Below are 27,663 nucleotides of genomic sequence, written 5' to 3'. Positions count from 1 at the left end.
CAAAGGACAAGAAAAGTACTAGATTATCACTAGATTTGAACATCTAGAAGTTGGTATGTCAAAAAATGAAACATACAACTTTATGGATTACAACTTCTTGTTTATTACGTTGAGCGACGTTTTTTTTCGATGCAGATTCTTACATCGTTTAAATGTCCCATTTAGCTTGATGTAAGAATCTGCATGTCACTCAACATAATAAACAAGTTGTAATTCATACAGTTGTATGTTTATTCATTTTTGAACAATGCAATATGGAAATAGACTATTTCTATCCAAAAGTTGAATGTAGAATTTCATAATAAGACTTTGAAATATTCAAAAGTATTGCTTTTAGAGATTGATTAGATCCTGTCGACACTGTGGCTTCATTTTGTATTTCCTCTTGCTGGTCTGGAAAGAAAAACGGTTCTGCGTTAAAATAAAGTAATTCTCATTCTAGCTATCGCCTCGTCATCTAAGAATGTTTTACTTTGTACCAGTCATATAAATAAGATTCAAGAGCATTATTCATTTAATTTGGTCTTTATTCATTTTTTTCCAGCCGATCGACACATGTTCTAAATGTGGCAGCTTTGTGAAACACATCTGAACTTTAGCGTTTGAAGGTGTTGTTCATCTGTCGTTAAATCACAAAAGATATTCCAAAACACTTTTCCTGAGGTACTGTGTCATCTAATACCATCAATCTGATTGTGGTGGTGTGAGGTTTGTCGGCTTTTTGACATCATGAAATAGGGCAGTTACACACTCCTTACAAGCCATCGACCTTTTATCATCATCGGATTACAGAACACCGTATAAAATAATGTTATCTGCTCTTTTCCAGTTCATCATCAGTGGCTTTTACACGTTGCACAAAGACCTGTGTACTGTGGCCTATGTGGCGAGTGGATATATCCGGATATCAGTTTGATGAGAAGAGACACACCATAATTGTGATAAATCTGCGGATTCTATTATATGCCAGGAAATATTGAGACTTAGAAAGGTGATAGATCTTTATAGAGCATGTGTGTAGACAAATGCTATACTAGTATGCACAAACATTTGTATTTTGTACGTACCATACTGGACACACTTTGTTTCACCACTTCGAGACTTTATACAGGTGCTTCTAGGCTGACATTTGGAACAAGGGTCCTGTTAAATGAAACAATGGGTTTGAGTTAGAAGCTGCTTCTAACAACATTAAATTACACATATCAACTGTTCGATACATGTGAAGAAATCCATAATGTGATGCGAGTCCGAACTAGCAGGAAGACAAACTACTTCAAGACTATGGCGGTTGTATCGATGAATTAATGTTAGGTATGACACAAACAGCCGGACAACTAATCGACCGAGCAGTATATGAGTCATTCTCCAAAGTTGCAGCTGTTTGGTGTACAAAAGACAACACAATTCAAACACAAAATAATCAGTCTCTATTTTCACAAATGGCAAGTTACATTGTTAAGGTTCACATATCAATAATATTTGAGGCTTAATTATGTTCAATATTGTTATGAAGACTACTTCAACTAATTAGGTCGAAGCCACAATGTCGTTCCTGTAATAACAGTGATATTCATATTTTACTTAAAACTACATTGATACTTAAAGATATTGCATTGTAAATTCTACCTTACCTGTTATTTTGTTACACACACTTAAATATTCCACTCCATGATTGTATGTTAATAAAATAAACCTGTTCTACACTGTGTCAGACGGAAATTTGAAATCTGTTAGTACTTTACAATACTCTTGGTATCGCCTCAGCTGTCTCTCACACAAAAATATTGCACCGAAGGTGATTTGAAGAGAATATTTTGATATTTCGGATTGATTTCTGACAATGTCTTACTCTTTAGGTCATTAAACATTTACTTTCTACTCCTGTTATATCAAAGACAGTACCGTTATGCCAAAGACACTCTATGTTATTGGAAAGAAAATATGTCAGAAAAGTTTGAAATTTAAATTTAATTGTAACAAAAATCTTTGATCTATCTGTAATGAAAGAAAGAGTTCTTTGCCTGTTACCTTCAGAAGTATAGTATATGTTACATGTTATATCCATATCTCCCAATAAAGTGAGTGAGTGAGTGAGTTTAGTTTTACGCCGCACTCAGCAATATTACAGCTATATGGCGGCGGTCTGTAAATAATCGAGTCTGGACCAGACAATCCAGTGATCAACAACATGAGCATCGATCTGCGCAATTGGGAACCGATGACATGTGTCAATCAAGTCAGCGAGTTTGACCACCCGATCCCGTTAGTCGCCTCTTACGACAAGCTGAGTCGCCTTTTATGGCAAGCATGGGTTGCTGAAGGCCTATTCTACCCCGGGACCTTCACGGGTCCCCCAATAAAGTGACTAACAATGACACGTTTGTTACAGAGAAGACAGTTCGATTGTATATTTGAGTTAGGACAAGAATACATCAGTGGCATTGATGATAAGCTAGCTCCATATAAATCAGTTTCTAAAAGCATTGTTTTTCCAGTACTTGAAGTGCATAATATATAGTGTATATTTTAGAATCTGTTACCCTAAAGGCATGTCAGCATTTCAGAACAAGCTGATGGAAGACAAAGAAGAAATGAGTTCTGATGTGAAAAAATGATAGACATTGTGCTTTAAATAAACAACAAATAACGTAGCCTTTACCATCTTGAAATTTGTTTCTTTTGAGAACTCAGAAGAAAATATAGCGAGAAGCTGACGGTAATTGTCATGAATTTATCAAACTTTCAAACAGGTTTACAATTAACAATGGAATCTAAGTTTGCTGCCTCAAACAGTGACAAAGGCTTGCTACTAACAAAAGTATAAAGGTTTTCCTCAAGCTGTTAAAGTAACAAATAAATCAACAAAATTAATCTCTGTATTTGTCATAACCATCTTTCCAATTCTGAAATAGATACAGAAATGAATGTTTCACTGATTTTTTGCTTTAGATTGATTATCACACATTAACATTATTTAGGAAACTAGATGTTCAACGCTTTGATGGTTTTGCAGACTGATTATTACGATTTGCCATATTTAGTATCGTCAATCACACACGTCAGTCTTTCAAACAGCAGTCTTTAAAATGGATATAAGCATTCAAAGTTTCAATAACAGACTTCTTTGTTAAACACAAGATACTTTCATCTCATATATTAATGTACATCCGAATCAACCAGGAAAAAAAACCCAAAAATGAAAGATCACTAATGTTAAAGTATCTTTGTAGTAACAACATAAGTCCTTTAAGTAACAGCTATTTTTGAAAGACGTGAAACATACAAATTATTAAGAAACATATCAGTTGTTACCTCCAATATGAGCTTAATGGTTCTAATAGGAGTGCATAGCAAATCTAGATGAACAAAGACGTACTAGATACATTAGGTATTTTCAGATTTGTATTGAATTGTCTTTGCAATTACATAATTTGTCTTTCCAATAACATCCTTTTACAAAAATAAGTATAACTGCATTCAGAAGAGAAAGTATAAAAACATGTTTCAGTTTTTTTAGCACATATATACCTAAGGTTTTTACCATAATTCAGCTGTTAATGAAATTGACATTAAAATAAAAAGAATATTTGACTAATCAAGATATGTTTCTTTGAAGTAACACTGATGGTCTTTCCGATAACAAAACAGCTGTTACAGAAAAGACTATCATATGAGAGACAAATTGTAAAAGTAAATTCAGAAAAAAATAATGACCAATCCCTTTCCCATATCAGACAACATCCTTGTGTTGTAATTATGGTTCCAAATGCAATGAGAAACACATATTTTTGGAAAAGTGTTTGTTTCTTTTGTTAATTGACTTTACTTAAAAGACTCCGAGACAAAATACTCGCAAATGTTTACCTTTTCAACTTGATTTTCTTCGAAAACTTTGTCTTGAACTTAACACCACAGGTTTATCACTTACAACCTGAAGTTGTTAATGAGTATGACAGGAAGTTCCACTTTCACAGGATGCGAGATTATTAATTATTCCGTACTTTTATGGAACTGTTACAGGAAAGACATTTTTCTCGTGTACAAGAGAAAAAGCTTGTTTTTAACTTTAAAATTCAGCTTACCAGGAATGGGAAAAAGGTCTATTCTTTTCAACTATTCCAGAAACAATGTCTTCTTAAATGAAATTTAGTGAACAGCAGACACCTGATGTACAGATGTTGCACTCGGAAACATGAAAAAATGCATATCCCTTGTTACATAAAGGGATAAAATATAAAGTATTTGGCCTTTTGTTTGTAATAAAAAATTATCAAGCTAGATTAGATATTGCCATTTTTAACACATTGATAAAACTTGAAGGTTATACTGAAGTTTTAATCCTGATAAAAAAAAGCTGCATCTTTTGAGAATGACTCTTCTATAGATGAGGTAATGTCGGATATGGCACGAACAGTCAGACAGCTAGTTATGGACTGTGCAGAACATCCTTGAAAAAAGATTGTGTGAGTTTAGATTTACGTAGTTTTAGCAAATATTCCAGCAATACTACGATGAGAAACACCAAACATTGTAACTGAACTCGGCGAACACTTAAGTACTAGGGTAAACCCATATGGAGAACCTTCACAAATCTGATTTGCCTCAAATTAAAGATAACATACTTGTCCTCTTACCGAACCTGTCTTCTTCCAGCAAATCCAACCTTCGTCCCTGGGTTTACCAGACTTCTTACTCTTTGATGTCATGCAGATCCTGCAAACCAGGCCCTTAGAGTGAAACCTTACATGACTGCAGTCAACAAGATGCAAACATTTAGCGACGCACTGCAAACGCCCGTATGGTTTCAGTTCAACAAGAAGAGAGTCGTTATCACATTGTTGATCTGGTGCACATGCTCTATATGCTGTCGTGTCTGTGATCACATCTATGTTGTACATTGAGACCAACGACACGATAAACCAAAACCAGAGCAGTTGAGGCATCATCCTTTCAGGCGATTGCTGTCAGTGGTAGAATGTTAAACAATGAGATTATTGTTACTCTGACATGTATAGATTTCGAAGGCACAATGTCCGACTGTTGGTGGTTTATCGAAAAGGTGCTACTGAACAATCTTCTGAACTAGCAACTTAGCGTACGGATCTATAACATCAGTGGGGTTCATGACAACATGCAGGGGCAGAAGGTTTGCAGGCTGACAAGGTATATGATCGGTCACATTTCATGTGTCTCTTCCTAACTCATCACTCTTATAAAAAAAACACCACCAGCATCATGATCGTTATGATCAGCATTGTATTTAGAGCTTGCACTCCACCAACACGGATTGCTTCACAGTCCTTCATACTTTCCTGTACAGGGGAAATAAATTCTTCCATTGATCGCTGAGAACCAAGACAAGTTCTCCGATTGAGCAATAGGCACCAATACCAAATTCGTATAGGGGATTATTATGTGCCAAATAAACATCATATTAAAGACCATTTGTGTACCACTGAAAGACTGTATGGTGTTATCAACGCAATTTGAAACAGAGAATGAGTGATATCAGTGAAGACCACATCAAGTGAATAATTGAGAAGTCAGCTAGCACATTTAACTACAAGTCAATATATCGAAGCACATTAGTGATATCACACTGAAGAGAAGAGAACCTTAATAAAGATAGTTACAGCAAAGTAATTGCATATGCACATGCTTGAAAGAGAAGGAATGATGACTTTGCGCTAGATGAAATTTTACAGTATTGAAAAGATGTCATCACTTGAAATATCAATTTATCTATCCTCCATTATTGAACATGCTGAATAACAATTCCCCTAACAATGAATCAAAGGAACATATAAATGTTCATTCCTACATGGGTAATGTCATCATGTAAACTGGAATGGTGCTGCAGGACCTGAAATAGACAGGAATTATCAATTTGGTGGTTTACCAGTCAATTCTGCTTTCAGATATTGCTTAGTATCTTCCATCATTTACCAATTTAGCTTGTGTCAGGAGTGACGACAATTTGGTTTGAATAGATATTGTCACTTTTGTTAATTTCAGATATGTGAGTGAGTGAGTGAGTGAGATAATATTTAACGTCACATCGGCAATATTGCAGCCATATCGTGACGAGAACGATTAATTATGAAAATACAAATGAATTAATAGCACATACATTGTAAAACCCTGTCAACGAAGGACAGTAAAACTGACTAGAATATCACAGAGTAGAATGTAAAACTAGTTATTAGACCTAAAACAATGTATCTATAGAGGACAGTATAATCTAAAAATGAGCTATAGGTTGCCAACAACGGAAGGTAGATCACCATACTAAGGACCATGGGGGCTTACAGTACATTTGCTTCCTACATAAACCCTAGTCGGATTTACATCATGCGTTCAGCTGTTAGCAATTTAGACAAATCTAGCCATAAAGTAAACACACACTTATTCTACGATTAAAAAGCTAGAAAACTGAAATTTACTTCAAATGTTTGTGGACTAAAGTACCCTCTCAGGAGGACAATTATTTTACGGTATTTCAACCCCATTTGAGGGTACAGCCACTAACGATTTGAGTTACTAATTTAATCTTCCAATTTTAAAATATTTATCTATTTACAGTTCAATTAACAATTGTAATTCCTTTAAAAATGCAATAATTAAATGAGGGCTAACACTGTTAAAAGGATCTTTCATAGTTCGTGAATTAAAATACTGATCCCTTGTGATGGAATACTTAACACAGTCAAGCAAGATATGCTTGGGGGCCTGCAATTGTGTTCCTGTTGCTCAGTACACCACTTTGGCCCTGACTTCACCTAGACGGGTGGTCGAATGGGCCCGATTCAACCAATCTGCCGGTCATGCCAAGTCATGTGCATGATTTGTATCCATTTCATCGAACAAATTTGATTTAGGACTTGGTTTAATTTCGGTCTTGACTCTATTGTTCATCAAAAACTTTTCTCATTTTGAAGCCTTCGAATATGTCCAGAAGACGGTGGCTCATGGGCCAATCTCGGGAACTAATTATTTATAATTCCTCTGCTGGAGTATATCATCTGAATATCCTTGGTGTTGCAAGTTGGAGACCTACTTGCTTTTAGCATTGTCCTTGTGGTACTCTGTGGTGGGTGGGGAGCTCGGATGATGAAATAAAAAACAAATAACCATGGCTCATGAAACTCCTTTGAAGAAAACCAAACGTCAGCTTGAAGTAGATCCCGTAGGCAATGACCTCAGATTGCCTAAACCAATCGAATACTGACCACGTTTTCTAGTTATTGAGACTGAAGATAACACTCCATTGAAATTAAACCCTTTTGCTGTGTCTAAGGGAATCCAAGGCATTGCTGGAAATGTAAAGACTATCAGAAAATTACGGTCTAGTGCATTGTTGGTTGAGTGTGCCAAAAAGCATCAATCAAGCAATCTGTTGAACACCAAAACATTTGTTGGCATTCCCGTCACCATCACAGCCCACATAACACTCAACACGAGTAAAGGAATTGTAAGAAACCATGATCGATTACTCGCTGACATGTCGGAATTAGACATCGCATCTGAGATGAGATATCAGGGTGTACTCTATGTGAAACGTTTTCCAACTCGTAAAAACAATGAAGCCTTTAAAACCAACACATATCTGTTTTCTTTTTCTTTACCTTCTTCTCCAAAATCACTCAAGGCAGGCTACTGCAATCTAAATGTTGACACATACATTCCCAATCCCCTCAGGTGCTTCAAATGCCAAACGTTTGACCATGGAGTAAATTCGTGCACCTTGTCTGTTGTATGTGCTCACTGCAGTGAAAAGACCCACACAACAGAAGATTGTAACAGTAATGTTAAAAAATGTGTCAGTTGTACAGGGAATCACCCATCTTACTCTAAGGACTGTCCTGTTTGGAAACAGCAAATGGCAATTAATAAAATAAAGTTCACTCAAAACATCAGCTTTGCTGATGCAAAAAGACAAGTTCTAAGCTCGGGACAAACAGAAAGCTATGCTTCCATTGCCAAAAGAACGTCTGAAACAACATCTAGCATAGTTACTGTATCTTCCAGCTATCAGACAGACTTACCTTGGGAGAAAACGAATTCTCCTAGCCTTCACTCACCCACTACATCTACTCAAACAGGAGCATCACCTCCTGGTCCCGCTCAAACACAATCAGAATCATCATCCGATCTTGAATCATCTTCACAATCGTCAACAAAGTCTCAACAAAGTCTCTCTAAAACTAAAAGTAAAAAGCCAGATTTTGCAAAAAACAACTCAGTGGCAGAGCCCCAAAAGGGTCAGAAAATAAAATTCAATTATTCAATAAATATGGATCTCTTTAAGACATGGAAGTATCTGAAAACGTCCATTCTAGGGCACATGGCTTGTCGCCATCTAAAATAGTGCGGGGTAGATCCCCAATAAATGGTGACGACGCGAGAAGGGAGAAAAGCGTGCATCGACAAGCTTTTAGTAACGTGCGGTGCATTGAGGTCAAACGATCAACTGGTGTCAACATGGCAGCAAGTCGATTCGATGCGTGTTGTTTTGTTTTTATTTAGTGAAAACATTCAGCTAGATTAATGCGTTATTACATCGTTTCGAGGGAAATACGGGGTTTTATCAGTCCCGAGTAAGGTTGTATTCCTCTCGAGTCCGGCTCGTAAGGTTGCATTGCACTCGCTTCCGGCTCGGGGAATACAACCTTACTCGGGACTGATAAAATCCCGTATTTCCCTCGACACGATGTGATAACGCATTTATCTAGCTGAATGTTCCCGAGTAAGGTTGTATTCCCCTCCCCTCCGGCTCCTAAGGTTGCATTCCACTCGCCTCCGGCTCGGAGAATACAACCTTACTCGGGACTGATCAAACCCCGTATTTCCCTCGGCACGATACGATGTGATAACTTATAGTGTATTCCAACAATAGTATACAAAGGAATTGCAGAAGACTGAGGACTAACTTACATGAAGTACAGCTATTAGACCAAGATTGTACACCTTCAGCGATCTGTCTCCAAGAGACATATTTAAAACAGACAGATGCATTTGATCTTCGTCATTTTAATGCATATCATTGTTTTTCACCTCCGGGTGATAGGGCCACAGGAGGATCATCCATTGTAGGCAGACAAATCGTTATCCATAGCCCTGTATTACTTACTACTAATCTTCAGGCCGTTGCAGTGCGACTAACTTTGCACGTTGCGTTTACATTATGCTTTCTCTGTATCTCTCTGTCTTTGACGTTTCACAAAACCGATCTTCAAGCTCTGTATCACTACCTCCCGAAGCCCTGTATTATAATGGGAGATTTGAACGGGCACAATCCACTCTGGGGAAGTGTAACTATAAACGCTAAAGGTAAATTACGGGAGGGTTTTTGTTTTGATAATGATTTATGTATTTATAATGATGGTTCCAACACATATTTACACCCTGGTACAGAAACCTATTCTGCCCTCGACTTGTCACTCACAAATTCAGAACTACTAAATGAATTTGAATGGTCAGTCCACGATGACCTCTGTGGAAGTGACCATTTTCCTACTATATTAAAAGCTGTAACTCCATCTGATGTTCCTCCATCATCAAGGCGGAATTTTTAAAAAGGCTAACTGGGCTTTATATGAAACACTGTGTGCTGAAAAACTTAAACCTGAACGTTTTATTGACGTTCCTGGTGCTATTAACTACTTTTCTGATGAATTGAACTCCACAGCTGATGAGTGTATACCAAATTCCTCTGCAGTTCCACATATTCAAAAAACATGGTTCAACGATGACTGCAAACAAGCTAGGGAGGCAAGGAAAAAAGCAGAACATTATTTCCTTCGCCATCGTATGGCTCATAACTTAGATAAATTTAAAATTTTAAATGCTAAAGCGCGGCGTACTTTTAAACAGAACAAACGCCAATCTTGGCAAAATTATGTATCCAAAATAAATTCTCGGAACACCCAAGTCCAAGGTATGGAACAAGAAAAGAAAACTATTAATTTCAATTCAGATAATGGGGAAGATTATAATGAAACATTTTCCATTCATGAACTCCACACTGCTCTTGATCAAGCTCATGACACTACTACAGGAGCTGATGACATACACTATCAACTTCTGAAGCACTTACCAGCATCCTGTTTAGAGACGTTCTCGTATATATTTGATGATATTTGGACTTCCGGGAAATTTCCTTCCTCGTGGCGTGATGCATATAGTAGTACCAATACCTAAACCTGGACGTGATCATTCGGATCCGTCAAATTATCGTCCGATTTCATTAACAAGCTGTGTTTGCAAGACCATGGAACGCATGATAAATAACCTCAAAACAGATATACAGTGTGGTTTCCGTAAAAACAGAGGTACTGTCGATCACCTAGTTCGACTGGAATCATTTGTGAAATACGCACTAATTAATAAACAACATGCTCTGTCTATCTTTTTTGATCTCGAAAAAGTATATGACACGACCCGGATATATGGCATTTTAAGAGATTTACAATGATTTCAGTTTGCGAGGTCGCGTGCCTGAATTCAGAGCCAACTTTTTAAATGACAGACAATTTCAAGTCCGCGTGGGTTCTACCCTGTCTGATCATTACAATCAGGATCAGGGTGTCCCACTAGGCAGCAGCTTGTCTGTAACACTTTTTAGTATCAGATAAATAGTTTGTCCAAAGTTTTAAACGATTCAATTGATGGATCGTTATTTGTGGATGATTTTAATATTTCTTGTCGTGGTAAAAATATGCATACTATTGAACGGAAACTGCAGTTGTGTTTAAACAAGACTAATAAATGGTGTCTTGAAAACGGCTTCTAATTTTTCTACATTCTAAATCGAAAACTAACTCCCTACATTTTTGTCGTAACTACAAACCACATAAAGACCCTGAACTTTCTCTAGATGGCACCCAAATCAAAGTTGTGAAGGAAGCTAAGTTCTTGTGTCTCATGTTTTACTCACACTTAACGTTTTTACCGCATATTAAGTCACTTAAAACTAAATGCCTGAAAGCACTTGACTTGTTGAAAGTGGTTTCAAATTCTAAATGGGGAGGCGATCAAGCTACCCTTCTCCATCTATATCGATCACTAGTTCGTTCTAAACTTGATTATGGCTCCATCGTGTATGGTGGAGCCTGCAAAAGCAACTTAAAACTATTAAATTCAGTCCATCATCAAGGTCTCAGACTTTGTCTTGGTTCCTTTCGAACATCACCTGTAGACAGCCTGTATGTCGAAGCTGATGAACCACCTCTTGAGCAGCGCCGTATAAAATTAGTTTTACAGTATGTAATAAAACTATATTCAAATGAATCCAACCCTGCATATAACTGTGTTTTCAATTCTCTGTATGCGGATTTATACAATAAGAAATCTTCTCTTGTTCCGCCTCTTGGTTTAAGAATAAAACCATTTATTTCTGCTGCCAGCATTGAGCTGGAAAACATAGCCAAGCGATGTAGGCATTTCTGGTAACGCAAAGGCCGATCTTGCTGCCAAGGCAGCACTCAACAAATCTGTGACACCACTTCTGATTCCATACTCTGATTATAAAGTTAGCATTAGAACTTACAGCCGTGATCTGATGCAGAAGAAGTGGGACACCCAAGTAGGTACAAATAAATTACTTGAAATAAAACCGTATATTGGTTGCACCTACTTTGGCTGTCAGTCTTGATTTGAAGAGGATATTTTAAGACGATGTCGTATTGGCCATACTAGATATACTCATGTGCACCTGTTAAAAGGTGAGGATCCTCCGTTTTGTATTCCTTGTGATGAGAGAGTCACGGTCAAGCATATTCTGCTTGACTGTGTTGAATTCTCCATCACAAGGGATAAGTATTTTACAGTTAAAACAATGAAGGATCTTTTTACCAGCGTTAGATCTCATTTAATTATTGTTTTTTTAAAAGACATTGATTTTTTGGTTGAATTGTAAAAACTTGTTGTGTAAATAGATGTATTTTAATTATTGGAAGTTTGAATTAGTAACTTGAATTGTTGGTGGCTGTACCCTCAAAGGGGGCTGAAATACCGTAAAATTATTGTCCTCCCGAGAGGGTACGTAAGTCCCAAAACATTTCCTGTACGTTTAGACTTCCAGTGGTTTTAATCGTAGCGATAATTCTCATTTAATTATAGGTTTTGTAAAAGAAATTGATTTTTTTGGTTGAAGTTTGAACTGTATGTTGTGTAAATAGGTGTATGTTAATGACTTGTAGTTTGAATTAGTAACTTGAATTGCTGGTGGCTGTACCCTCAAAGGGGGTTGAAGCATTGTAAAATTATTATCCGCCTGAGAGGCTATGTAAGTCCACAAACATTCAAAGTAAATTCTAAATTTCCAGGTTTTTAATCGTAGTATAAGTGTTTTTTATTGTATGGCTAGATTTCCCAAATTGCTGACGGCTGAGGGGATGATGTAAAACCAACTAGGGTCCATGCAGGTAGCAAAGGTACGGTAAGTTCCTATGGTCCGTTGTGTGGTGATCTACCTTCTGTTGTTGGCGATCTATAGCCTGTTTTTTATACTGTATAGTCCATATAATGGTATCAGTTTTAACTTTCCACACTAGTTTTAATGCTAATTGTGACATGCTAGGTGTTTTACTGTCCTTCGTTGACAGGTTTTATAATGTACGCATGTTACTTTTCATTGTTAAATGTGCTCGTCACGATATATTAACTCAATCACTCACTCACTATCTTAGCGTGTTGATCGACTTGTTGGGTGGGAGACGTGAGAGCAAACGTGTCTGTAGAAGGGGGTATGTCAATCTTGACTCCTTGCTTCTTGTAACAGATCATGTAAACATCCACATTAGCAACGGGAATAGAATAGCCTTTGCCTGCAAATAGTAGTAGTTGGTCCATTTCCAATATATTAATATTAGGGTCATCAGGATAGGGCCTCCAGTATCTCTTGTTTATGTTTCTTGTTCCGGTTGAATACAGACTCTCAGACAGTGGTTGCACATGACGTGTTACTGACATGGGTCCATGGGCAATTAGACTAAATCACCATTCCTGCCCTTGATGTAGATGTCCAAGGCGTGGACATGTTTTCAGTTTGATATGTACATACACATCGTGTTACTGACATGGGTCCATGGGCAATTAGACTAAATCACCATTCCTGCCCTTGATGTAGATGTCCAAGGCGTGGACATGTTTTCAGTTTGATATGTACATACACATCTTTTAAGGTGGAGGACCATGTTAACTATAAGCGACACATAATGAAAAAACATATCTCTACACTGGCATATCGTTTAACCTTGGTTTGAAAGCAAAATGATTAAGAATATCATGCAGTGAATGTCCTTTGGCTTTCATCATCACATAAAACGAAGCATACAGTCCACAGGTTTTACTCTTTTTAATTTGAAGCATCAATGTGTTGGAAAGACACACCATTCGTTTGTAGAAATATGTGGAATGTTATTTGATTTTACTCAGGCTCTCTTCCCAAACTGTCCAAAAACTCTGCTTTTTTCGAATCTTTCATCCAAATAGCTATCCAGTGTTGTCCAGGTTGATGAGAGGCTTGGTTATTCCAAATGCATCCTTCGGGGTATATGGATATGGCTTGGCGGTAAATGATACTGACACTCATTTTCAGTTATGTCCTCAAAAGTTCAAATTTCGGGTTTTCTTTGTAAAAGAATGGATTGATTGAAAACAATAGATTTCAAAACTCAGGTGGTGTGTGGACAAAATTGCATCATTGCACACGTTGATGTGCAGATATCTGACAATGCCTCAATGTTTACATGATTTCTTCTATTCTTTCTACGTTGTCTCGGTGTCGCAAATCAGCTTTTACAAAATATGAACCTGGGTAAGCAAAAGGGAAAATTTGTGTTACTATGGCAATGTGGCATTCAACAAAAAAGCTCTCAGTAATATCGAGTGGAATGTTAAGCTGGACTTGTTAAACAAACATGGACACATAATAACGAATTCCAATGTCATCGACTTTATTTTCAGTTTGTGGTATAGAAACATTATTCCTATCAATAAACATTTCTAACTTTCCTAACAGAAAATGGAAACAAAATGTTACTTTGCAAGCAACAATGTTAACAAAGATCATTTCAGATGTTCCCTTATACGCAAATCACCAGTTTTTTATTCAATATTGCTTTTGGACATAATAAAACTGGTTAATTTCGACATGGTCGAAAATAGGACAATTTAACTCATTATACTCTATCTATTTACAACACACACACACATACACACACACACACACACACACATACATACATACTCACATACATACATACACACTCACATACATACATACATACATACATACATACATACATACATACATACATACATACATACATACATACATACACATCCATCCATGCATGCATACACACACACATACACACACACACACACATACATACACACTCACATACATACATACATACATACATACATACATACATACATACATACATACACACTCACATACATACATACATGGATACATACATACATACATACATACACACACACACATCCATCCATCCATCCATCCATCCATCCATACATACATACATACATACATACATACACATCCATCCATCCATACATACATACATTCATACATACATACATACATACATACACATCCATCCATCCATCCATACATACATACATACATACATACATACATACATACATACATACATACATACATACATACATACATACATACATTCATACATACATACATACACATCCATCCATCCATCCATCCATCCATACATACATACATACATACACATCCATCCATCCATACATACATACATTCATACATACATACATACATACACATCCATCATCCATCCATCCATCCATACATACATACATCCATACATACATACATACATACATACATACATACATACATACATACATACATACATACATACATACATACACTCACACACACGTCAATGGAGGAAATGTTCAGGGACACATAGCATTTGAAAGAAAAACACGTAAGCACCAATCTGAACCTCTCCCTGCTCTTGTCTTATTATTCTAATCAATAAAACACTCATTATTAATATTTTATTCAATTCTGTCTCAAACACCAATACATGGACGGACATTTGGCAGATTTGCTACGGAGATTTAGATTCTTGTATGCTATTTCTTCGTTTCGTTTTCCGGAGGGGTTCAACGTTGTACTTGGCTGCCACGTCATCCTGAAATGAATTCACACAAGTATAAGTTTGATGTACGTCGTCCCAGGTTACTACGTCTGTGGCATATCGCAGACTTTAGAGGCACATCCTGCAACCCCCTCTGGATCCGCCAAGCCCCATCTCCCCTCTGGATATCTGAGAATGTGGATGTCTGTTTCTTGGCGTTATCGGGATTCTTTTGTCTAGGGTGGAATTGTTCTGGTCAAGTCTTCGCATATCTCGCCCTTCTATGAATAACTCTGATGAAACTTGAATATTGTCCAAAACGGCGTTATTACAAAATCACTGCCCATTTGAGAATCTAGTAGCAGACGAACCAATAACCTGTCTGGTCATCTCAACGCTCTGCCCAGTTAGAGATATGTGTGTTCGTCCAACTCACCGCAAATTTCATTTGATTTCTGTGGTAAGGTATTCCTCCGAGACTGTCACATAGACTCATGTGTTTGCGCTCCGGATCTCCAGCAACCAGCACTTCCGTCTCTCCTTCCGCCTGACGTCGTAGTCATCGTCGGGAACAGAAAGTAAGCAAACATCTATATACAGTGTGAAATGTGTAAAATACTATCACGACCGTGTATTTTCTGTAAATTGTATTATTGATTAAGTAATAATTATAATGGGTCACATTTCGTATCATAAATGTTCAGTACTTTTCGTACTTTGGCAGCAGGCTTTTAGGTAGCGCTTTGGAGTTACCCTCCTCTTGACTTAATATTTTGATTAGTTGTGCGTACTTCCGCGAGACTAGTAAAAGAATCTACGTTGATAGCGACGATCGCAAAGTGCTCGAATGTCCTTGAAACGCTGACATTGTACATAAAGGCTGGTTATCGCGTTGAGGACGGACACACACAGATTAACTGGAGTATATATATCTGCCTGCCTCTGTCAACGCTTGACCTACATAACCACTCCATGGCCGCACGCTGTGTTACATTCAGTATAACTGTTTCTCACTCTCACACCAAGACTTTGGTGAGTTGACATTATATTTGTGACCCATTTCATTAGATCTGACTCATTTGCATTGTACATGAAACCTCTGTTGTGAATCTATGTATCTTGCTTTCTGTTAGCACGAAATTATAGAACATTTCAGACTTCTCAGTGTTATACTTTGCTGGTTCTGAGGGGATTTCTTATACCTTTTGCCATGGCAAATTATTCACAGTAACAATAATGAAACATGTCGACTAGTATTAAGGCGAAATGAGATTGTAGTCATACTGTGTATTATTAAATTGATCCACCTTTATTGTTTTCACGGCGGTGGGGTAGCCCAGTGGTTAAAGCGTTCGAGTGTCACGCCGAAGATCTGGGTTCGATTCCCCACATAAGTACAATATGTGAAGCCCATTATCTGGTGTCCCCTGCTGTGATATTGCTGGAATATTACTAAATGCGGTGTGAAACTAAACTCACTCACTGTTTTCGTTTGGAACTGCGCGTTTACATCGGCGTTCTACGGAAATGAGAAAGCCCTGTTCGCTTGGAATAATAGTAGGAAGCCCAAGCGATGATCGTCTAAACCAACATTTTAACTAATATGACTTCCCAGAATTTGAATAAACAACATTATCAATATCAATATCAATATCAATATCACAATGATTTAGTTACGTTCAGTTTAACATACCGGCTGTAGTCCTCTGCAGTGATCCATTAGCTGACTCAATCTGTCTTCACATCCTGGCGCAAAAGAACCGGGGTCGATGGCAACGAAACACTGGCCCTGTGAAACAGGAACGGTCAGTATTACAATAATTTACTGATTGACAAAAGAAGGTATACACCCATAGTTGATAGTGGCTGAAATGGAAAATTAATAAATACTTATTAGATGGTGATATTAATTTTTTTTATCAAAGCCCAATTTCAAGTGTATGCAACGGCAGTTACGGACGGACAGATAAAAGCATCAGTGAAGAAGAAAATAGACTGCAATGCGGTGAGAGAAATACTTACATTGCTCCACACAATAATACCATAAACATTATGAATATTTAACACAGCATGTGTCACACGTAACACATGTCTAGTTGTAAGACGGAGCCCTGTCTATAAATAAACAGTCCAGAGACAGACATCTTCAGCATCGATCAGCGCACTTGGGATACGGTGATATGTCAACCACCCGATCCCGGTAGTCGCCTCTAACGACAAGCATGGCTTTCTGAAGATCAATTCTAACTCGGATCTTCAAAGGTATGTAGGTAGTAACACAGGTTTCGAACCTAGGATCGGCGGGGATCTGACCAACAACTGTGTTGCGTCATATTCAAAACAGCTTAGAAACGTAGTCTTGCATGTTAACAGCTGTAGCAATAATTATTGTTCAAAGGACATATTCTCTCACCAGATTGGCTTGCTTAGAATGAGATGACCAATGTCTAATGAAAGGACCAAAATCGGATCCGCTGAGGATGCCACAAAATATCTCCACCATCATAGCTAGTCCAAAGCCCTTGTACCCACTGGTGTCTTCTGTGCCCCCTAAAGGCAGTAGTCCACCCTGGTGCAGCACCCGGTGGGTGTCAGTGGATGCCTGGGGAAATGGAGAACAGAAATACAGGACCACACGCCATTCCCACACAACCCACAGCGATCACCTAACAAATACTGATCACGGATAGAAGAATATGTTACGTTCTATTTCTGGGTTTCAGTATTAAGAAGGTCATTTACTTTTTTTGTAACTCACTGCCTGTTATCACAGTGCCCATACTGCAGGATAGCATTGCAAAGTCAAACTTTACAATATACAGTGCACTCTGGTTATTATGTCCCTGTACGTAGGGCCACACTCGATATGATGCCATTTGCCTAAGGTTTTGGGAACAACGACATTTTCCAAAGTCATTTTCCGCTAGTTATAATGCAAGTTACACTAGCATGTAGCATATCTACCTTAACTAGTTAACTGACATGGTATGTTCCCGAACGGACATAAACAAACATTGAGGGTACCTCAACCCATGACCTCCACCTCGTGACCAGTGAGCAACATATAATATGTATCAGTGATCATCATACATCTACCGGTGACGCATGTAACACGATCAGTTAAAGTGGACAGAGTGTCCTATTCTGTCCTATTCTTGTTTTCATCGGTTTGTTGTCATCATTTCCGGTAGCTCTAATTGGACATTGATGAACTGAATTGAATTTCCACTGTGGTGTGTGTTTGCTCAGCATGTGTATATGTCACTATAACCGATGACAATACTGTCAATATAGGTAAAGTACGACTGTACTTCACCCATTGTTCTTAACGAATTGTAGCTCACCTTCCCCGTTTCGTCCACGCCCCAGCCATGAGGAAGGTCCTGTCCCAACCGGTGTTTCATTTCCACCTGTGCAATAAAGGGACACGCATACATTCATCTTCATTCAGTGAGCTGTTTGACCACACACAGAGAAACCTCTCTAAGCTGGACAAGTGTGTGAACAAACAGCCTTGTCATCTTGATGGTTAATGCCGGTTCTGACACATCTTTACTTTACCAATCCAAACAACCTAGCAGTACAGTTCTTAATCTTAGGCTTATGTACCAGCTGGAAATAGATGGTAAGTTCAACACATCAGAAAGTCGTCGTCCATGTTGTATTTCTTGGACGGTGTTGGTGGCGTGCAGGAATCATATGGACATAAATATATCGGATCGGGTGGTCAGACTCGCTGACTTGGTCGACACATGTCATCGTATCCTAATTGCATAGATGATAATGATCCTGGTTTCCAGCTTGTCTGGTTAAGTTTTTACTGAGTGTGGTGTTAAACAAACACATATGGCCATGGAGACACGTAGAGGATAGCTATCACTATTGAAATATAGTCAGCCAGGAATGCTTCAAAATATAGGTTATCGTATCTGATATCGTATGTTTGATAATTACATGCAGTTTTAACATATTGAGTGACGTGTATTGAGTGAACTTGACATACAAACTCTGACCTACCTTTCCCTGTGCCACATCCGTCGTTGCCATGTCAAGGACAAAACTGTCACCATGGTTACCCGGTGCTGCTACGCACATAGCATTGGTTCCAAGTGTTTTCTATGAAATGAATATATCAGCAACTAAACATTCGTGATAACACGTTTATGAATGGAAGATAAAAACGCACATCAACAAGAAGTACTTTCCAGAGACAGTATACGATCATGAAAGTCTTCTGTTTCTAGTTAAGACAAACCTGACAGAGTTAGCCAATGGCTGCAACTGCTGGGTTGAAACGAGATGCTAGGATGTGCAGTAAGTAAATAGTACTGTACCTCTCTTGCACGTGTTGGAACCATATTCGGAGAGGTGTTGCAGAAGGCCATACCCTGTAATAAAATGGTAGATCCTGATCTGGGGCTCCTTTCACTAGTCAACCATTACTAGTAACTTAACCATAACTCCAATTCTTTAACACTGCACTAAGGTTACCTTCATGCTTTGTGAAAGGAGGCCCTGGTTGGTGACGTCATCTATGCTTGTGATGCTATTGACCTATACAAAATTGGCGATTATTGGTGATGCAATCATTGTTAGTGATGCTAGTGACTTTTACAAGATTGGCGATTTTTGGTGACGCAACCTCTGCGAGTGACTTTTCCAAGATTAACGTTCAGTGGTGATGCAAACTTTGTTGGTGATGCTAGTGAACTTTTCAAAATTTACGTATATTATTCATGCCTTCTTTGTTGGTGACGCTAGTGACCTTTACAAGATTGTCGATTATTAGGCCTTGGGTCCATGCAGGTAGCAAAGGTACTGTAAGTCCCCGTGGTCTCTAGTATGGTGATCTACCTTCAGTTGTTGGCGACCCATTGCCCGTGTTTTATTTTGTATTGTCTTCTTTAATTACAGTGTTTCAGTTTTTCTTACTGTTTTTCTTCTGTGATATTCTAGTATATTTTTACCATCGCTGGCAGGTTCTTATAAAGTACATATATTCAGTCCCAATGTTAAATGTCCTTGTCACGATATGGCTGAAATATTGCAGATGTGACGTTAAATTTTGACTCACTCACTCACTCACTCACTCATTTGTGTTGGATGTCGTGTACTGGTGCTTTATTCAGCAACTCACAATTAATCCCTGTTCCACTGCACGGAGTTCGTACCAGCCAGCGATACCAAAGTGGTTTGATGCTGCAAATGAAGAAGATGTGTATTATTGAAAATTGGCACTAATATCAGGAATATTCTGCTGTGGACCCTGTGTAGACTCACCATGACAACTAATTATATAATAACAAACTTATTTACTAAGTAAAAACTGACGTCTTTTTGGTCTGGACCAGACCGTCGTGACAGAGCCGAAAGGAATCAATAGTTGCCCGATCTGTACAATCAATTGCAGTATTAAGTGACAAGACGTTGATACAACATATACCTCTGGCTGTCACCCATCCGATCCCCGACTCTTTGGCTTTCTGTATGGCGAGGTCCATGCAGAACCTGCCAACCACTGGACCTGAAAGAGTTCACAACACAATAGAGACAATATATGACTATGCATGATGACTAATGTGGATTTCTATACACTTTGTATACACCCAACGTTGAACCATTCACATGTTTGAATCAGCATCACAAACGCACAGCCTGTTGAGCTGCCGTTGACCAGTGAGTCATTCGTGCTAATCAGAATTGAAGACAGAATCAACAAAAACACGTGTATACAAGGAACACAGACGTAAGGCTGAATCAAATTATACCAACGCTCAGAACAAATCTCGTCCTAATGTCCTTGAAATAGTTCGGAAGATTGTTAGAAGAACGTCCAATGCCGAAGGCCTTTTACGAAATATTTAAAATATTTACAAAAGTTTAATAGAAGCCGGGGGTAGGACATTCCTGAATTTCGCGCATCAGTGACAGAAATGATGCAATTTCTTTTCTTGAGTGCCCTCTAATTTTCACAGTTGAATAATTGACGTGTATTTGCATGCATTTGTGACCGTTGCCGATAGTGGCACAGTATCTGGTAAACACATGCTTATGGTATAGTTGTTGGTATTTTGGGCATTATCTTGCATGTGCTGATCGTGTAAAATATTTTAATTTCAATCGGCTCCCAGGAGCATATTTTAGGGAAGTCCAGTAAAGAGTTAAAAGCTGCCTCGTTGCATTACAACACATCACTATTTCGCTGAAGACAATTATACATGTCTGATTTAATGGGTTTAAATGGTGTGTTCCGTAAAATGTACTGATCTTCCAATCGTTGAAATGATACGTACCTAGCACGTTCTTGCCATCTACAAGAGCTGTTGCTACCGTCTCCCTCACTACCTCGGGTTCGTCTAGTGTTGACGTCATTCCCGACACGAGGTCACCTAGGTACATCTCTGCAGCAAAGGTCAGATTGTATATCTGTTAAAACATTCTGATGGTATATGTGTCTGTTAAACACCCCGTGTTTATATTACACAGGAAGCTGCCAAAACCGGCATCTGTCCAATCCAGCAACTTGTCAACACTGGCATATCATTGGTTTGTACACTTATCATCGGCTCTACAATCCAGCACATTGTCCAAACTAGGTTATTTCTTCAGTCCCAATGAGAGCCGGTTTAGACAGCTTCCACTGTATAGTTCAGATGATGATTGTGTCTTTATCACAGATCAGAGGGTGAATGTGTCTTCACAAAAGTTCAGAAGGTCGACAGGCATGTATCAAAACGTCAGATCTCCAATAGCCGTGCATCAAAAGTTAAGATGGTCAACAGTATGATCATTGCTTGTTAACGCCAAACTCAGCAATATTCCAGCTATATGACGGTGGTCCGATAATAATGCAGATTGGACCAGACAATACATTGACCATCATCATCCATCTACGCTTTGGGGACATGATGACATGCGACAACCAAGTCAGCGAACCGAACCGCCTCTTATGACGTGGCAAGTTCGAGCCCGGATCTCCACGGGTTGAGTGGCCTTCTGTTCACCAACAATTTTAATACAGGAATATTCATGAATAGAATTCATTATAACTGGCAACATAAATGTACACACCAAACAGTTATCAATCAGACATCGAATTGAATCCAACCATAAGAATATCTCAGAAGCTAAAAACCACACATCGAAAGCAGGTGAAGCTCCAAAACACACCGGGGTCGTTGTCATGTCTGAACAGTACCTACATACAGAACTGTGCGAAAAGTATTCGGACACGTGACGTAATTTCCATGGACTTATATGTTATTTCAGTGTAGCATAAATAATTTTCTTGAGATGGGTTTAGGGTGGATCTTTGTAAAATTTGACCGGCAAATTGGAAATCATCTCTGCTGTGCGCACATAACTTCAGTTCAATTTTCCGACCACTATTTAACTAATGACATCACATTTATCAACTTACGTATGGTTCCACACTGCACAATCCCATAGACCGCCGTGTTTAAGGAGATCACGGCACTGTACACATGTTGATTAAATTATCGCCATTCGATGAACAAGCAACGGAAAATTAAACAGAAATTATGTGATTGTAGGTAAGATGATTCTCCACAAATGTGCAAAATTTGACTCGAGTCTTGCGAAAATTAAAATCATGAAAATTATTTATGCTACACTAAATTAACATGTAAGTCTATGGAAATTACGTCAAGTGTCCGAATACTTTTTGTATGGGTCTGTAAATTCTTTATTCACCGTCATAGGTATCTTCACTCTCGTTGGCATGTCTGAACAATATATACAATAACCCTTAATATTCACGTTATCAGTATCAGCACTCTCGTTATCGGGTTTCTACAATATAAACACTACCCTTTAATGACGTCATCAGTATCTGCACTCCCGACCACAACACAACTATGTGAGTACACAAGCTTCAACCACCACTGACCTCCTGCTCTATTCGTAGAAACCGACAAGTCTCACCTATACGGTTGAGGCCATGGCTGTAGTGACCTCTGTAGTCGGCCATTACCAGCACCTCTGTCAGACACTTGGCGTGCTCTGTCTTGGCACCAGTAGCCTCCAGACATCGAATACAGAAACTGTACAGGTCATCTCGAGTGACAGTGAAGTCATCCCAGCCCGCCATTACGTGAGGCTCTACATGTGGGGGAACTGATCTATTCATATCACGTTGTGATATATGCTTTGAATATGTCTGGTTTCAGAAGAACTTGTGAAGAGGCCACGGAGTGTATGCTTTCAATAAATAATATAGTAGACAGGTTGGGGAATTTGGGTGGTGAATGAATTCGGTATTTTATTTTTATTTATTTTTTATTAATGTGTGTGTGTGTGTGTGTGTGTGTGTGTGTGTGTGTGTGTGTGTGTGTGTGTGTGTGTGTGTGTGTGTGTGTGACTCTGTAGTGCACCTGTCCGTGCTAATTAATGCTTTATGGTGGCGGTGGGGGTAGCCAAGTGGTTAAAGTGTTCACCCCGAAGACCCGGTTTCGACCCCCCCCACAATGCGTGAAGCCGTGATGCTGCTGGATTATTGTTTGAAGCGGCGTAAAATTAAAGTCACTCATTCATGAAATTGCATAACTCCACTGACCATACCCCGTTGATGGCACAGCCATAAATAATTACAATGTACATCAACATGTATTTTCAATGTAAGTAACAAAACATCACAAAATCAAAACTTATTTAGTTAAACATCTCTTGTTGATGAAAGTTTGAGTTATCGATCCCTTGTGATGGAAACACTTTAAGACAGTCCAGAAACTCAAGGTTGACTGTCATTCTTTCCTGACAGACCAGTGGGGTACCAACAGAGGATCTTCACGTTTCAGTACATATTGGTGTGTGTATCTTGAAAGGCCAAAACCAACATGGTGACACAATTGAACTCTGACTCAAAAACGATGTATGCATGATCGATAGTTGCTGTTCCGATGGAGGCTGACGCTGACAGTCATGAACCCACGAAGTAAATGCATGCAGCACAATGGACACAATTTCCCGGATGACCCAAGCTGCCTGCCAGGTCATATGACCCATTTTCTGCTGGATGAGTGAGTGAGTTCAGATTTAGCAATATGCAGCAAGAGGACATCAGAAATGGGTTCCACACATTTTACCCATGTCGGGAATCGAACCCTGATCTTAACGTTCGCATTATGAAGGAACGTTTTAACTACCAGACCACCCTACCACCCCTCAGAGGGCAGAAGAGGAGAAGGTTGGAGAAGGTTGATGGGTTGGTTTGTTGTTTAACGCCGCGCTAAGCAACATTCCAGCTTTGTAGCGGTGGTCTGTAAATGCTCAAGACTGGACGAGATCCAGTGATCAGAAGCATGAGCATCGATCTACGGAACTGGAGATACAAATGCATGTGTCAACCAAGTCCGCGAAACTGACCACCTGATCCCGTTAGTCGCCTCTTACAACAAGCATGGGATACTGAAGGCCAGTTCTAACCCGAATCTTCACTGGCTAGTGAAGGAAATATGGTGAATTCGCTCCGGTATGGTTACTTTAGATGAGATTATCACCGCAGACAGATAACGTTATAAACATAGCCACATATTCATTTAATATATTCAAAACACAAATACAAGGTTTGTGTTGAATATATTAAATAAATCACATACTAAACTCTAAAAGAATGATGTTTAGATTACATCAAATGTGGAAAGGAGCAGATTTCTCGTTTCCTTGATTTTGAACAAACGTTACGGTCACAGCGCCAAAACGCATTTCCAAATGAACAGAGTCCGTGTGTGGGTGACACCAGGACTAACTCAGAAGCTTGTGATATGACCTGGATAGTGCTCACTGTATGTGCGTGGTCAGTTCTGTTAGTGAATGCTATAACTAAGAAGGGTGTTTCACTGACCTTTTCGGACCACTACCAATGTAATGACACATTCGTTCTGAGCAATGTCAGCTGGTGGTAAGTTCTCTTGTGTGTTTGTTGTTCCACGTCGCAAACTTATTAATGTTTGAATTATTTCACCGGCCCATAAACACAGTAAACCTGGGCTATAACGAACTTGAAGCGAACTGTGTTCGTGATAACCGTTGTTCGTTCTAAGCATTTCGACTAAAATATATAACACGTGGCCCGGATACAAAGTTCGTAATATCCGTTGTGGGTTGAAGGAAATACATGAAGACATGTTGTACGTCAAGCAAGGAAATATCCTCGTAACTCTTCATTCAAAAAACTACTCGTTCATTCTCATCTGCATGCAGCTCTATGATGAAGTCACAATATGCTTAAGAGGTCATGGTGTCTGAATATGTCCAAGGATTCACGAGGTCTCAATACGTCCAAGGGGTCATGAGGTCTCAATATGTCCAAGGGGTCATGAGTCTATATATGTTCAAGAGGTCATGAGGTCTCAATATGTTCAAGATGTCATGAGTCTCAATATAGACAGGAGGCCATGAGGTATGAATGTGCCAAAGGGGTCATGAGTCTTAATATGTCCAAGATGTCATGAGTCTCAATATAGACAGGAGGCCATGAGGTATGAATGTGCCAAAGGGGTCATGAGTCTTAATATGTCCAAGAGGTCATGAGTCTCAATATAGACAGGAGGCCATGAGGTATGAATGTGCGAAAGGGGTCATGAGTCTTAATATGTCCAAGAGGTCATGAGGTCTCAATATGTCCAAGAGGTGGTGAATTTCAAAATATAGACAGGAGGTCATGAGTCTCAATCTGTCCAAGAGGTCATGAGTCTCAATCTGTCCAAGAGGTCATGAGGATCAGTATGTCCAAGAGGTCATGAGTCTCCATATGCCCAAGACGTCATAAGTCTCAGTCTGTACAAGATGCCATGTGTCACAATATGTCCAAAAAGTGATGAGGTCTCCATATGTCTAAGGGTACAGGCAGATACTTGTGTCACATGAGCAGCACATGCATGCCTTAAGTCAACAGACAGCAGCACCTTCCTCTCTGAGAGCACAAACTACCTACAGGGGTAAGTTCAAGGTGCATGATTCTGTTGAACAGGCAGACACATATAATTCATGCATACCATACCCTTCTATGCGGAGTTAGTACTACAATCTGTGTGACCTACTGCATGAAACAGCTGCGAAGTTGCAGAATATAACGTTATGTGCAATCCACACACTCACTATTCCAAACTACGAAAATACACATACGATTCATTTAAGTACGTTTCTGCAGCACGGTATACCAACATTCTAATGATACATTAGGATTTTCACCGACATGTTGTCGTAAATTGTGACCTTGACCGTAAATTGTCTTTCCGGGTATGACTGGGGACCGAACGACAGCGGCCACCATGCACACGGTTGCCATGGTTCCCCAAGGGGCGAGTTCATTCCTATGGTGTGGGGGTACAATGGACAGGCCATCTCCCTTCCTCGTCATTCCAAATATGTCCTCGGCTTCAATGAACCCAACCACGAAGACCAGTCACGGATGACACCTGGATATGCTGCAGCTAACTGGCCGAAGCTAGAAGCTGCTGCACAAGACAGACTTCTCATGAGCCCAGCCCCTGCCAGATGTGGTGTGGTAGGGGGTCTCTGCACATATACGACGTTTGATTGGTTAGACAAGTTCTTCTCAGCCTGCAAGGGATGTCGGGTAGATTATATAGCCCTGCACAGCTACACATGTAAAGTAGACAGTGATATGCAGTTTTTGGAGAGCGCTTACAGTCGGTACAACAGAAAGGTTTGGCTGACGGAATTTGCTTGTCCTGGGAAACCAACGTTTGAGCAAGTAAAGGAGTATATGGAAGCTATTATACCTCGTCTGGAAAAGGCAGAGTTTGTTGGAGGATATTCCTGGTTCATAGCGCGTCTGACACAAAGTGGTTACATCGACCCGATCTGCAGTCTGCTTGAGCCGAATTCTTCCAGTCTTACGCCGTTGGGTAGACTTTACAACTCACTGTAGTAACGACTGAAAAATACATGTTATTTCAGGATGGTTCAGAAGAGATCTCTCATTTTGTCCCAGAAACCCCACATGGAATTGTATACACCAGACTAGTTTGTAGGGTTGTGGAAGGATTTTCAATGTACATGAAACAAAATTGAATAATGGTGTGTCACAGCGTTAATGGTGTCACGTCAGTCTCTTCAAAAGCATGTTTAATTTTGTAAAGCGTGCACATTTTTGTGTGTGTGTTTATGTGTGTAGACGCGCGTGCGCATGTGTGTGTGTTCTTGTGTGTGTGGGTGGCTGCGGCGTCTCGTAACAGTCCGGATGTATGCTGGTTATGTACCCCACCCACAAGGATACCGAACAAAAGGCACTTTATATTTACTAGTAGCTGACCATGTCATCTATCCCAGCAAGGCCGAGTTACAGGATAACAAGAAGTATCTGATACAATACAGTCTGGGGATCGAATCATCGACCGATGTCCAGACAGACACTTTTCCTATACCAGGTGGTTCCAGTTTGCAAAGTGTCAAGCAAATACTCATTGACGCCACACTATAGCGTTAGTTGGGGTATGTCGATTGTATCAAGAATAATTTC

General features: G+C 39.2%; 2 protein-coding genes across 2 annotated transcripts; one reads left to right on the top strand and one right to left on the bottom strand.

Annotated features, from left to right (window-relative positions):
* Positions 1–13,944: 13,944 nt before the first annotated feature.
* Positions 13,945–23,293, bottom strand: LOC137255586 (uncharacterized oxidoreductase YjmC-like). Its single transcript, XM_067793012.1, has 11 exons — positions 23,103–23,293; positions 21,452–21,559; positions 20,602–20,682; positions 20,296–20,357; positions 19,493–19,546; positions 19,176–19,274; positions 18,503–18,568; positions 17,572–17,760; positions 16,852–16,947; positions 15,595–15,705; positions 13,945–15,212 (listed from the first exon to the last, which is right to left on the bottom strand). The coding sequence occupies exons 1-11, from the start codon at positions 23,266–23,268 to the stop codon at positions 15,129–15,131; spliced, it is 1,116 nt and encodes a 371-aa protein (XP_067649113.1). The 5' UTR covers positions 23,269–23,293; the 3' UTR covers positions 13,945–15,128.
* Positions 23,294–24,940: 1,647 nt separating this feature from the next.
* Positions 24,941–27,238, top strand: LOC137255585 (uncharacterized). Its single transcript, XM_067793011.1, has 2 exons — positions 24,941–25,076; positions 26,417–27,238. Exons 1-2 carry the CDS (start codon positions 24,941–24,943, stop codon positions 27,070–27,072), a joined length of 792 nt encoding a protein of 263 aa, XP_067649112.1. The 3' UTR covers positions 27,073–27,238.
* The last annotated feature ends 425 nt before the right edge of the window (positions 27,239–27,663 follow it).

Source organism: Haliotis asinina, chromosome 11 (assembly GCF_037392515.1).
Source record: "Haliotis asinina isolate JCU_RB_2024 chromosome 11, JCU_Hal_asi_v2, whole genome shotgun sequence".
In the NCBI taxonomy this organism is placed as follows: Eukaryota; Metazoa; Mollusca; class Gastropoda; order Lepetellida; family Haliotidae; genus Haliotis; species Haliotis asinina.
This window is presented reverse-complemented; position numbering and strand designations above follow the sequence as displayed.